The sequence below is a fragment of the Gadus morhua genome, chromosome 12 (assembly GCF_902167405.1).
Source record: "Gadus morhua chromosome 12, gadMor3.0, whole genome shotgun sequence".
In the NCBI taxonomy this organism is placed as follows: Eukaryota; Metazoa; Chordata; class Actinopteri; order Gadiformes; family Gadidae; genus Gadus; species Gadus morhua.
The window spans coordinates 30,490,685-30,502,314 of NC_044059.1; the positions used below are offsets into that span (position 1 = coordinate 30,490,685).

At 51.2% G+C, this 11,630-nt stretch overlaps 2 protein-coding genes across 7 annotated transcripts in view; one reads left to right on the forward strand and one right to left on the reverse strand.

The window, feature by feature from the left end:
• tprb (translocated promoter region b, nuclear basket protein) overlaps nucleotides 1-4,440 on the forward strand; it is a 24,459-nt gene extending 20,019 nt beyond the window's left edge. The window contains exons 45-51 of one of the 5 annotated variants that reach the window (XM_030372444.1): nucleotides 2,129-2,217; nucleotides 2,301-2,407; nucleotides 2,572-2,676; nucleotides 2,823-2,943; nucleotides 3,021-3,176; nucleotides 3,330-3,416; nucleotides 4,237-4,440. In XM_030372444.1, coding sequence (XP_030228304.1) covers nucleotides 2,129-2,217; nucleotides 2,301-2,407; nucleotides 2,572-2,676; nucleotides 2,823-2,943; nucleotides 3,021-3,176; nucleotides 3,330-3,416; nucleotides 4,237-4,318 — 747 coding nt within the window. In that variant the 3' untranslated portion in view covers nucleotides 4,319-4,440. The remainder of the gene's footprint in view (nucleotides 1-2,128; nucleotides 2,218-2,300; nucleotides 2,408-2,571; nucleotides 2,677-2,822; nucleotides 2,944-3,020; nucleotides 3,177-3,329; nucleotides 3,417-4,236) is intronic. The other 4 variants (XM_030372447.1, XM_030372446.1, XM_030372448.1 and 1 more) reach the window with 4 other exon arrangements.
• Nucleotides 4,441-4,462: 22 nt separating this feature from the next.
• Nucleotides 4,463-10,917, reverse strand: prg4b (proteoglycan 4b). 2 transcript variants are annotated; one of them, XM_030372450.1, is made up of 13 exons: nucleotides 10,778-10,917; nucleotides 10,608-10,701; nucleotides 10,316-10,428; nucleotides 9,946-10,068; nucleotides 8,877-8,915; nucleotides 8,675-8,731; nucleotides 6,772-8,568; nucleotides 6,473-6,559; nucleotides 5,868-6,004; nucleotides 5,558-5,714; nucleotides 5,362-5,469; nucleotides 5,144-5,272; nucleotides 4,463-4,598 (listed from the first exon to the last, which is right to left on the reverse strand). In XM_030372450.1, the coding sequence occupies exons 2-13, from the start codon at nucleotides 10,622-10,624 to the stop codon at nucleotides 4,492-4,494; spliced, it is 2,871 nt and encodes a 956-aa protein (XP_030228310.1). In that variant the 5' UTR covers nucleotides 10,625-10,701; nucleotides 10,778-10,917; the 3' UTR covers nucleotides 4,463-4,491. The 2 variants fall into 2 exon arrangements, with proteins under 2 accessions (XP_030228310.1, XP_030228309.1); XM_030372449.1 differs by having other exon boundaries at nucleotides 10,316-10,432; nucleotides 10,778-10,839.
• Between the last annotated feature and the right edge of the window lie 713 nt (nucleotides 10,918-11,630).

Sequence of the window (11,630 nt, forward strand, 5' to 3'; positions counted from 1 at the left end):
TGATGACCTCTCCTCTCCCTCCTACTGAGGACCTCTCCTCTCCCTCCTACTGATAACCGCTCCTCTCCCTCCTACTGAGGACCTCTCCTCTCCCTCCTACTGAGGACCTCTCCTCTCCCTCCTACTGAGGACCTCTCCCTCCTACTGAGGACCTCTCCCTCCTACTGAGGACCTCTCCTCTCCCTCCTACTGAGGACCTCTCCTCTTCCTCCTACTGAGGACCTCTCCTCTCCCTCCTACTGATGACCTCTCCCTCCTACTGAGGACCTCTCCCTCCTCTCCCTCCTACTGAGGACCTCTCCTCTCCCTCCTACTGAGGACCTCTCCCTCCTACTGAGGACCTCTCCCTCCTACTGATGTCCTCTCCCTCCTACTGATGTCCTCTCCTCTCCCTCCTACCGATGACCTCTCCTCTCCCTCCTACCGATGACCTCTCCTCTCCCTCCTACCGATGACCTCTCCTCTCCCTCTCTTAATAACCTCTCCTCTCCCTCTTACTGCTCCTCTTAATAACCTCTCTACACACTCTGGTCATACGTCGCGCTCACTGCCCCAGAGCAGGTGGGAAGGTTCCTGGATGGTACCTTTCTCTAGGGATAAGCCTTGTTACTTTACCCTCAAAGCTTATTTCAAATCTCACATTTGTAAACGTTCTATAACTGAGCTTTAAACGCATCACAAAAATGATCATAATTCATGCCCAGTAAAGCCTTCTGGCAGCTGGGCGCTGAGGTCACTAACGTTCACCAGAACGTTATTGACCTCAGCCGGGTTACCCAGCCGGCTGACCCCCCCCCCCTCGGTGACAGTCCACGCAGATTTGGCTGCTTCTTGGTCATCATGATCTTGTTGGTGAACTAAAGGTCAACCTGCCCGCCCAGGCCCATGGGAGCCTCTGATAGCTCAAGTCCTTCCTGAAGTCCTTCCTGAAGTCTTTCCTATCTCCCTGCCTGGCTCTGAGCCGGAGAGACCACTGCTGTGGAATTCTGTTTAACTGATCGTTTCATTTCTATTTGTGTTATTTCATCAACGTAAAAGCTCAACTGCGATATGACGTCGCTGAGTAGCAGCCAGCTGCTCTCGTGTTGGTCCGACTCAGTCAGGACGGAGCTTCACTGAGGCCGATAGGTTGTGGAAGACAAATGGCTTCCACAGTCTGAGAGCAGGCCTACATTTAGGATCCCAGAGCAGATGGGGGGTTTGAACACTGATCATCATTCTGTCCCCCTCTCTGTCTGTCCCCCTCTCTGTCTGTCCCCCTCTCTGTCTGTCCCCCTCTCTGTCTGTCCCCTCTCTGTCTGTCCCCCCTCTGTCTGCCCCCCCCTCTGTGCCCCCCCCTCTGTCTGTCCCCCTCTCTGTCTGGTCCCCCTCTCTGTCTGTCCCCCCCCCCCTCTGTCTGTCCCCCTCCCCCTCTGTCTGTCCCCCTCTCTGTCTGTCCCCCCCCTCTGTCTGTCCCCCCCCCTGTCTGTCCCCCCCCTCTGTCTGTCCCCCCCCCTCTGTCTGTCCCCCCCCTCCGTCTGTCCCCCCCCTCCGTCTGTCCCCCCCCTCTGTCTGTCCCCCCCCCTCTGTCTGTCCCCCCCCCTCTGTCTGTCCCCCCCTCTGTCTGTCCCCCCCTCTGTCTGTCCCCCCCTCCGTCTGTCCCCCCCTCCGTCTGTCCCCCCCTCCGTCTGTCCCCCCCCCCTCCGTCTGTCCCCCCCCCCTCCGTCTGTCCCCCCCCCCCCTCCGTCTGTCCCCCCCCCCTCCGTCTGTCCCCCCCCTTCTGTCTGTCCCCCCCCCTCTCTCCCCCCCCTCTGTCTGTCCCCCCCCCCTCTGTCTGTCCCCCCCCCCTCTGTCTGTCCCCCCCCTCTCTGCCCCCCCCCTCTGTCTCTCCCCCCCCTCTGTCTGTCCCCCCCCCCTCTGTCTGCCCCCCCCCCTCTCTGCCCCCCCCCTCTGTCTGTCCCCCCCCTCTGTCTGTCCCCCCCCCCCTCTGTCTGTCCCCCCCCTCTGTCTGTCCCCCCCCTCCGTCTGTCCCCCCCCCTCTGTCTGTCCCCCCCCTCTGTCTGTCCCCCCCCTCTGTCTGTCCCCCCCCTCTGTCTGTCCCCCCCCTCTGTCTGTCCCCCCCTCTCTGCCCCCCCCTCTGTCTGTGCAGCAGCTGTTCTACGAGGACGACGACCGGACGGTGCCCACCCCCACGCTGGCCGTGTCCCACCACACCGACGGCGCTGACCAGCCCACCCAGTAGGACCAGCCTGACCTTTAGCCGTAGCGTTGCATCTGACTGAGTGGGGCTCAGTGTTTAATGGTTGGTGTGTGTGGGTCAGCTCCCCCCAGGTGATCGGCGTGCACCACTTCAGGGCGGGGCCCCCGGACGACCTGCCGCAGACAAGCGCCTCCCACTCGGACCTGGGAGGGCTGGGCTCACAAGGAGGTACGCTGACCCCGGGTCGAACGGACCCCGGGTCGAACAGACCTCCTTATGCAGAAACAATCCATCCAGAAACACGGGGTTTAATTAATGTGTGTGTGTGTGTGTGTGTGTGTGTGTGTGTGTGTGTGTGTGTGTGTGTGTGTGTGTGTGTGTGGGGGGGGTAGGTCTGGGGATGTATGACAGCCCTCTCTTCCTATCGACCCATGAAGAAGAGTCTGGAGGGCGCAGTGTCCCCACCACAGCGCTCCCAGGGGCCGCTCCAGGTACCGGTGGGTTCATATAACGACCAATAATATACCAGTCAATACTAGGATATCCAGCGAGGCCAGGAGCCGATGGTCAGAGCTCTGGTCTCTGCGATGCTTTCAGGTCCTTTATATGAGCTCACCTAACCCCCCCCCCCCCACCCCCCCAGTCACGCTGTTCTCAGAGGGGCCGTCTGAAGCGCTGGACCACGCCTCCCAGTCGGTTCCCATGGTGACCACCTCCCCCGGTGACGACCGGGACGACGTCATCCTGGAGCCTGACGCAGACAGGTGAGCATCTAGCTCTTATGAGGATGATGATGATGGTATGGTTATTGTTATTGTTGTCATCATGTGAGTGTGCTAAGTGTCCTCTGCCCCCAGCCGACCCAGCGGCGAGGCGTCTCTGGACTCGGTGGTGTCCCAGGGAGAGGCAGAGGAGCCGGGCCAGCAGGCGGACGAGGCCAGCCTCCCGTCCACCAGCCAGGAGCCGGCCTCCAGCTCCACCCTGGGCTCCAGAGCAGGTGGTTCCCCCCTTCAGGCCCAGTGGGCCGTCCCTCTCCCAGTAGAGGGCTCAGCTTGACCAGGGTCCTCAGGTGGTTCCCCCCTTCAGGCCCAGTGGGCCGTCCCTCTCCCAGTAGAGGGCTCAGCTTGACCAGGGTCCTCTTGTGTTCCAGATACGAGCAGCGGCCGCCCGTCCAGGCCGCCGGCCGGCCGGCAGCTACAGCGCTGGTCGGAGAACCGAGGGGGTCGCATGAAGAGAGGTGGGAGACGCGCCACAACCAGCTAGTCGGCTGTGCGTTTGTGTGTCGGCTGTGCGTTTGTCTGTCGGCTGTGCGTTTGTGTGTCGGCTGTGTGTTTGTGTGTCGGCTGTGCGTTTGTGTGTCGGCTGTGCGTTTGTGTGTCGGCTGTGCGTTTGTGTGTCGGCTGTGTGTTTGTGTGTCGGCTGTGTGTTTTTTGTGTCGGCTGTGTGTTTGTGTGTTGGCTGTGTGTTTGTGTGTTGGCTGTGCGTTTGTGTGTTGGCTGTGTGTTTGTGTGTTGGCTGTGTGTTTGTGTGTTGGCTGTGTGTTTGTGTGTTGGCTGTGCGTTTGTGTGTCTGCTGTGTGTTTGTGTGTCGGCTGTGCGTTTGTGTGTCGGCTGTGCGTTTGTGTGTCGGCTGTGTGTTTGTGTGTCGGCTGTGTGTTTGTGTGTTGGCTGTGCGTTTGTGTGTCTGCTGTGTGTTTGTGTGTCGGCTGTGCGTTGGCTGTGCGTTTGTGTGTTGGCTGTGCGTTTGTGTGTTGGCTGTGTGCGGTAGCTTCAGCCCTGCCTTCCTTACAGTATTGCTTTTTTAAATGACAGCTTTCTCCCACCAAGAACACTCTGAAGGACGTAATGCAGAGCCATTAGGATCATTGATTTGATTATGAACGAGCATTTATCACATAATGCAATTAACTCAGTAAATATTTTTTAATAAAACAATACAAAGAATTACACACATCACATATTTGGATACATTATCAAAGTGTGTCACATCAACCAGGCGCTGTCTGCTGTAACATCAGACTCCTTTTGTAACGGTGTCTTCTGTCCCCTCTCCCCCAGGCCACCCCTTCCCCTCTCGAGGAGCAGGAGCCAGACGCTTCGCCCGCTGAAGCTCCTACAACGCTCCAACGCGTCACAGTGAATCTGCATTTTAGTGTTTAGATAATGTTCCATTTAATTATGTTGTCCTTTTTATGTACTTCCAAGTGCTTCTGTAGCTGCACTCCAAGCAGGTTTCTTAAGTAATAAACAGTTTGTTGAAGAGTTGTGTGCGAGTCTCTGCTTGGGGCAGGGTGCGCTTGGCCCGGGGGCAGCTCAGGGACACCTGAAGAAGGTGTTGGAGGTCTGTTGAGGCGCTGCCTGGACCGGAGGGACCACGATGGCAGGCTGTGGAGTATTCATCTGCACGTTGTAGTATTTCGCTGAAAATGAGCGAAATGGTTAACATACATGCGGCATTCATTAAGGATTTGGCTAAGGCTACAAAAACAAGCACCAGAACCTAAGCTTAACTTATACATTGTCAGCTTAACTTGTTATTTGTCAGGCTTTTAGTTCAGTGAACTAAAAGCGAGAGAGGACAACCAAACTCTTGTGGTCTACATGGCAGATGCTCCCGAATCAAAGTGACGCCATGTGTCGGGAGTCTGACGGCCGGCTCTGCAGTGGAACACGCCTCGGAGAGCCTCCTGAGCTCTGGGTAGGAGGAGCCCGCCCTGAGCCTCTCCACCCAGACACGTGGGTCTAGCCAGGCGTGACCAGGCCGGTGTCCTAGGTACTTTATACCGGAGCCAGATTCATATTTTGAGGTGATGTTATCTAACCTTTTAAAGTTTATATGCACCGCAAAACTCCACCTAGCATGTGGTTTTAACATCTGGTTGTGAAGCTCTGTAGTGTTGGGCTGTGGATCGGATTAAAGTGAGTTGTAGAAGATATCCACGAAGTACAGCAGATGGTAACTTACATCTTGAGAAGACGTAGTACTTGTAGCCCTCCGGCGTCCTGCGGCTCGGGACGGACACTGCAGACGTGACGCTGGTGGGGAAACCCCTCCAAGACATACTGATGCGAATGGACGGTTCTAGGACGGACACTGACGGAAAGACAAAAGGATAGCTTCAGCGTTAAGGTTTTGTGGGTTCTCAGTTGGTGTGATTGATTAGGAGTGTTCAGTGTTCTGACCTGCTTGGCGTGCCATACGGTGACGCACAATGTTAATGGAATACTGCCGCTTCTTGCCACATGTTGACCCGGTGCCCAACTGGTATGAATACTTCTGGACCAAACCCCCTAGCGGACCCAAGAGGACCCCAGTGATCATCTTACATCAAAGCGGGGTCCATACTCATATCCACACCAATAGGTCACATCAGATCACCTCTTTTGAAGAAGTAGACGGATTCCCTCCGGCTCTGGTACTGCGGCACCGACAGAGCAGCTGTGATTTGGCCCCGGAGGCCGTCAAAGCCATGGTGGATGAACTTGGGGTAGCCAGGGTCAACCACGTCATTGTGAAACCTCCAATACAAGGAGCCCTGCGAAGGTAAAAGGATGGCAGGAGTCCCGACGTACAGAAAACGAGAATCGATCTGTTAATATCAGATTCTACCGTCCATGCACAAGCCATGAGCTTACCAGCAAGACGCACGTGATCCTAACTGAAACATTGAAATAACACAAAGAGTCACCTTGAAGATGTATGTTTTGCCCTGGCAGTTGCATCGGGTAAAGGCGGTGTCGACGGGCGACGGGACGCCCCACACCTGCGTGATGCGGCGCGCCGGCCCCGGGACCCTGTTACGGTCCAGCAGCCAGAAGTAGTGTCCTACAGGCGGAACACGGTCAGACTGGGGGGCTGCTCAATCTCAGCACTTCATTCTTGTCATGGATAAAGCTTATTAGTCGGTTGATTAGAATTATATTTGATACTTGTGATTAGAAAAGGTTTTGGGGGTTGTTATGGAAAAATTTTATGGTATTTTTTCAATGTTTCCACAAGATGCAGAGAAAGGGGCTCAGATCAGGAACTGTTGAGCCCAAAGAATACCACAATGTTCCATGGAAAAGCCAAACTGGTTTAGTCACTTGTCCTTGCCTTGCTTTACATCTTTGTAGTCTACGGTTCTGCTCCAGTCTAATCATACATGACACTGTATACACATGGACATGGTTGCTCAGTAATTGAAGCGTTGCTTCCTGTGACGACACAGACATAGACGTCGTCTTTCGCTAAAGAATCAGACACACTCTCCTTGGGAAGGCTTGTGTCCTACATATTTTTCCTGCCACTTACCTCGGAAAACCACAATTGTGCCATTCCCGAGTGTGGTAACCGCGCCCACCGGACGTCCACTGCAGAGGTTCATATCGTTGCTGTCATCTAGAGGAAGGTCAAACACATTTTTATTCTCATTTGGCTGCAGCTCCCCATCAAGCATAAAGCATGCGTCGAAATAGAGAGAAACAAGTTCAACCAATGAGGTACTTCAAGCAGCATCTCCTCTAATGCTAAAACATCTAGCAGGGCATTTCTGCAAAGCCAATAAAAGCATTGCAGTGAAAAAGAGATGAGAGGGAACTATGACAGCTTGCCTGCTTGGTAACTTGGCCTTTGGTTTGGTTTAGGAGTGGGCCTGACCCAGCTGGGTTTATTAGCTGCTGGTGTCAGACGGTTTGGTAGGGGACGGTTTGGCCTGGCCTGGGGAGTTGTGGAAGGTTCAGATGTTGTCGGAGTTGAAGACACTCTTCCCTCCTCTTGGTTTCCCTTTACTGTCGGGTCTGTGGTTGGAGGGAGAAGTGTGCTCAGAGTGTCGCTTGGTGGTCCAGGACTCGGGGGGGTGGGAACGGAAGAGGTGGAAGCTTCTGAGGAGGAGTAAGCCTGCGTAGCTCCTGTGGCCCCTGGAACTACAGATGGAGTTACATCTACCCTGGAGGTTGGTGTCATAGTTAGGTCTGGGGTGGTAGTTGATTCTGTTGGGTTAGTAGTTAGGTCTGGGGTGGTAGTTGATTCTGTTGGGTTAGTAGTTAGGTCTGGGGTGGTAGTTGATTCTGTTGGGTTGGTAGTTAACTCTGGGTAGGTAGTTGATTCTGTTGGGTTGGTAGTTAGGTCTGGGGTGGTAGTTGATTCTGTTGGGTTGGTAGTTAACTCTGGGTAGGTAGTTGATTCTGTTGGGTTGGTAGTTAGGTCTGGGGTGGTAGTTGATTCTGTTGGGTTAGTAGTTAGGTCTGGGTAGGTAGTTGATTCTGTTGGGTTAGTAGTTAGGTCTGGGGTGGTAGTTGATTCTGTTGGGTTAGTAGTTAGGTCTGGGGTGGTAGTTGATTCTGTTGGGTTAGTAGTTAGGTCTGGGGTGGTAGTTGATTCTGTTGGGTTAGTAGTTAGGTCTGGGTAGGTTGTTGATTCTGTTGGGTTGGTAGTTAGGTCTGGGGTGGTAGTTGATTCTGTTGGGTTGGTAGTTAGGTCTGGGGTGGTAGTTGATTCTGTTGGGTTAGTAGTTAGGTCTGGGTAGGTAGTTGATTCTGTTGGGTTGGTAGTTAGGTCTGGGTAGGTTGTTGATTCTGTTGGGTTGGTAGTTAGGTCTGGGTAGGTAGTTGATTCTGTTGGGTTGGTAGTTAGGTCTGGGTAGGTTGTTGATTCTGTTGGGTTAGTAGTTAGGTCTGGGGTGGTAGTTGATTCTGTTGGGTTAGTAGTTAGGTCTGGGGTGGTAGTTGATTCTGTTGGGTTGGTAGTTAGGTCTGGGGTGGTAGTTGATTCTGTTGGGTTAGTAGTTAGGTCTGGGGTGGTTGTTGATTCTGTTGGGTTAGTAGTTAGGTCTGGGTAGGTTGTTGATTCTGTTGGGTTAGTAGTTAGGTCTGGGGTGGTAGTTGATTCTGTTGGGTTGGTAGTTAGGTCTGGGGTGGTAGTTGATTCTGTTGGGTTAGTAGTTAGGTCTGGGGTGGTAGTTGATTCTGTTGGGTTGGTAGTTAGGTCTGGGTAGGTTGTTGATTCTGTTGGGTTGGTAGTTAGGTCTGGGGTGGTAGTTGATTCTGTTGGGTTAGTAGTTAGGTCTGGGGTGGTAGTTGATTCTGTTGGGTTGGTAGTTAGGTCTGGGTAGGTTGTTGATTCCGTTGGGTTGGTAGTTAGGTCTGGGTAGGTAGTTGAATCTGTTGGGTAAATAAGGGGCACACTTGGCTCAATGGTTTCGTATCCATCTGTTCCACTTGCTCCAAACTCCTGTCTAGTCTGCAGATCAGAATCCGGCAGTGCGATGTCTTGGTTGAATGGTTTGGTGAGGTCAGAGCCGCCCATGTCGGGGAGGATGGCCTGAGTGGGCTTTGGGTCGGATATGGTCTCAAAGTCCTCCTTTGAAAGAGGATCGTCAGGGAGGTTTGGAAAGTTCGGTTCGTAAAAATCTATGGAAGGAAAATAGGAAAAGTAAATATAAACAAAGGGGCATTCAAAAGCTGTCACGGTATTCATGTTCAGTTTGCAGTTCTAGATTAACATAATCTCTCGCACCATTGCTGAATTCATCATAGTTGTCCTGTGGAGCGACCGGTGAAATAAAAGGGTCGTCTGCAGAAAAACAAACCAACATTAGATGTTTGACAGTTTGGCATCCATTTGCAATATCCCCATCTTCAATTCAACCTGATATTTTCAGCATTCATGTTGTTGAATATTGGACATTGCTTCTGTTAACATAGAGTAGCGCCCTCACCTGCAGAAGTCCATTTCTGCAGCTCGGCTTCCTCCTCCGCTGTGGTTGAGAGGAGTTTAATTAGTATTCCCTTTCATAGACATGGTTTTCCAAAGCTGGTGTTTAGTTTAAATGTTTACAATTCTTAAACCTTGTGAGCCAATGTACCTAGGTTTATTGTACTTTACATAATCACATAATCTATTAATGATGAATCCAGATTTCTAGACGAATTGATCCTCTCCACGCATGTGTTGGTTCTGTTGTGGTGTTTTTGTGGTGATGTGTTGTAGTGTTGTGTTGTGGTGATGTTGTGTTGTTGTGTTGTGATGTGTTGTTGTGTTGTTGTGGTGTGGTGTGGTGTGGTGTTGTGTTGTGTTGTTGTGGTGTGTTGTGCTGTGGTGTTGTGTTGTGGTGATGTGTTGTTGTTGTTGTTGTGTGTTGTGTTGTGCTGTGGTGTTGTGGTGATGTGGTGTTGTGTTGTGATGTGTTGTTGTGTTGTTGTGGTGTGGTGGTGTTGTGTTGTAGTGTGGTGTTGTGTTGTTGTGGTGTTGTAGTGTTGTGCTGTGGTGTTGTGTTGTGTGTTGTTGTGGTGTGTTGTGTTGTGCTGTGGTTATGTGTTGTTGTGTTGTGGTGTGGTGTTGTGTTCTGTTGTTGTGTTGTGGTGATGTGTTGTAGTGTTGTGTTGTGGTTTTGTGTTGTGTTGTGGTGTGTTGTGCTGTGGTGATGTGTTGTTGTGTTGTGTTGTGGTGTGTTGTTGTGGTGTTGTGTTGTGGTGATGTGTTGTGTTGTTGTGGTGTTGTGTTCTGTTGTTGTGTTGTGCTGTGGTTATGTGTTGTTGTGGTGTGGTGTTGTGTTCTGTTGTTGTGTTGTGGTGTGTTGTGTTGTTGTGGTGTGTTGTGGTGTGGTGTTGTGTTCTGTTGTGGTGTTGTGGTGTTGTGTTCTGTTGTTGTGTTGTGCTGCGGTTATGTGTTGTTGTGGTGTGTTGTGGTGTGGTGTTGTGTTCTGTTGTTGTGTTGTGGTGTGTTATGTTGTTGTGGTGTGTTGTGGTGTGGTGTTGTGTTCTGTTGTGGTGTTGTGCAGCGCTTGCCTGCTGCGTCGCAGTGGTTCTTGTAGTCTGGACAGCAGTTGCTGAACTTGATACATTCAGGATCACAGGTGCACCTGCGGCCCCTCTTAAAGGCTTCCCCACACCGCCCCTTACACGAGTGTCCTCCAGGCAAACACACACACGGTAAACACACAAACCAAGCTCCAACACAAGACTACCGCAATGATTAATGAAAACCTCTATAAAGATGTTTAAACGTTTGTACGGTTCGGTGGGTTTTCCTCATTTTAAATCCGTAGTGAAATAACTGCTAAATAAACGGCTGTGGGTTAAACACAATTATTTATTATCATTCATATTATTCACGTTATTGATATTAAGTGTATAAATGTAGGCGCGTTGTCCTTACTTTCGGTGCATTGGGATTCATAGTCCGTGCAGCATTCCTCATGGGCCAGACAGCCGTAGTCACACTGGCACATGTAGCCTCGGTAGAACTCCAGGCCGCAGCGGTCCTTGCAGCTGGCTTTTAAAGGAAGCATTTACAAGCCAAACTCGTGACACTCGTGATTGAGAGTCAAGGCATAACTTCCCCAAGCACTCGGCATTCATGACAACAGAAAGGGAACAACCTTCCAGGAAAGCCTTTGCACATCTTCATTTTTACATTTTAAATGTTTTAATTTAATTTGCATACTCACTTTGGGCCCCAACCCATGAAATGGAGACGGTCATTATAGTGGCCATAGCAGCCAGGAGCAGAGAGGAAGGCATGTTAACAGGCTTTGTTTCTCCCTGTAAAACAAGAAAGGCAAATAAACAGTGAACACATGTGACAGATGAATGTTAGGATGAGGAGCTGGTGACTCACCTCCCAAACAGCCTCGGGGATGTTTCCACGTGAATGCTGAAGGTTGGGGCCGAGGTCCTTTTAAAGGCTCAGGGGCTCTCTGACCGCCGTCATAATGCTGGTGACCTCACATCCGCCGCCAGGCGAGCCAGGGAGGGCCTTCGCTTTAGGACGGCCCCGCTTCCACCAATACCATCGCTCCGTTGGAAGCACAACAACACACATCTGAGCCAGGGACTTTGACATCACAGACTTACCCTTTTTCCGAGACAATGCATTTATATATTATACACTGTGAGCAATGATATTCAATCATAATGGCTTCTTGTAAATATTGGCATTAGATCAATGCTGTTATATGTCTATGCATATATTTATATATATACATATATATATATATATACATATATATATATATATGTATATATATATATATGAGAGAGAGGGATAGGGAAGGAGAGGGAGACAAACTCAAAGTGACTGGAGCGGATAGAGCAGTACAGTAAGAGCATACGTTTAGTTTGGTGTTGATGTGTCTGAGAGAAGTTTCACCAGCTCAGCAGTGTCAGCGCACTCGAAACATTGACTCACTGCCCACTACTCGCCTACTAGCATGATGTAGGGTTACACAGTCAAAGGTTCAGTCATTGAAGTCAACACAGGCAGCATGTCAACAGACAGGACATGGTACAACTAATCCATTGAGAGAGAGAGAGAGAGAGAGAGAGAGAGAGAGAGAGAGAGAGAGAGAGAGAGAGAGAGAGAGAGAGAGAGAGAGAGAGAGAGAGAGAGAGAGAGAGAGAGAGAGGGAGAGAGAGAATAAATATTTCAATATAAATACATTCTCCTATTTCATTTTTTTCAACCAAACTAT

Bases quoted from the DNA above. Each gene is read 5' to 3' on its own strand.
- prg4b (XM_030372449.1), bottom strand. From the start codon at position 10,680: ATGCCTTCCTCTCTGCTCCTGGCTGCTATGGCCACTATAATGACCGTC. The intron at 8,569-8,674 runs GTGCGAGAGATT...TTCCTTCCATAG, and splicing joins CTATGATGAATTCAGCAATG to ATTTTTACGAACCGAACTTT. The intron at 5,715-5,867 runs GTGACTCTTTGT...TTACCTTCGCAG, and splicing joins GCAAAACATACATCTTCAAG to GGCTCCTTGTATTGGAGGTT.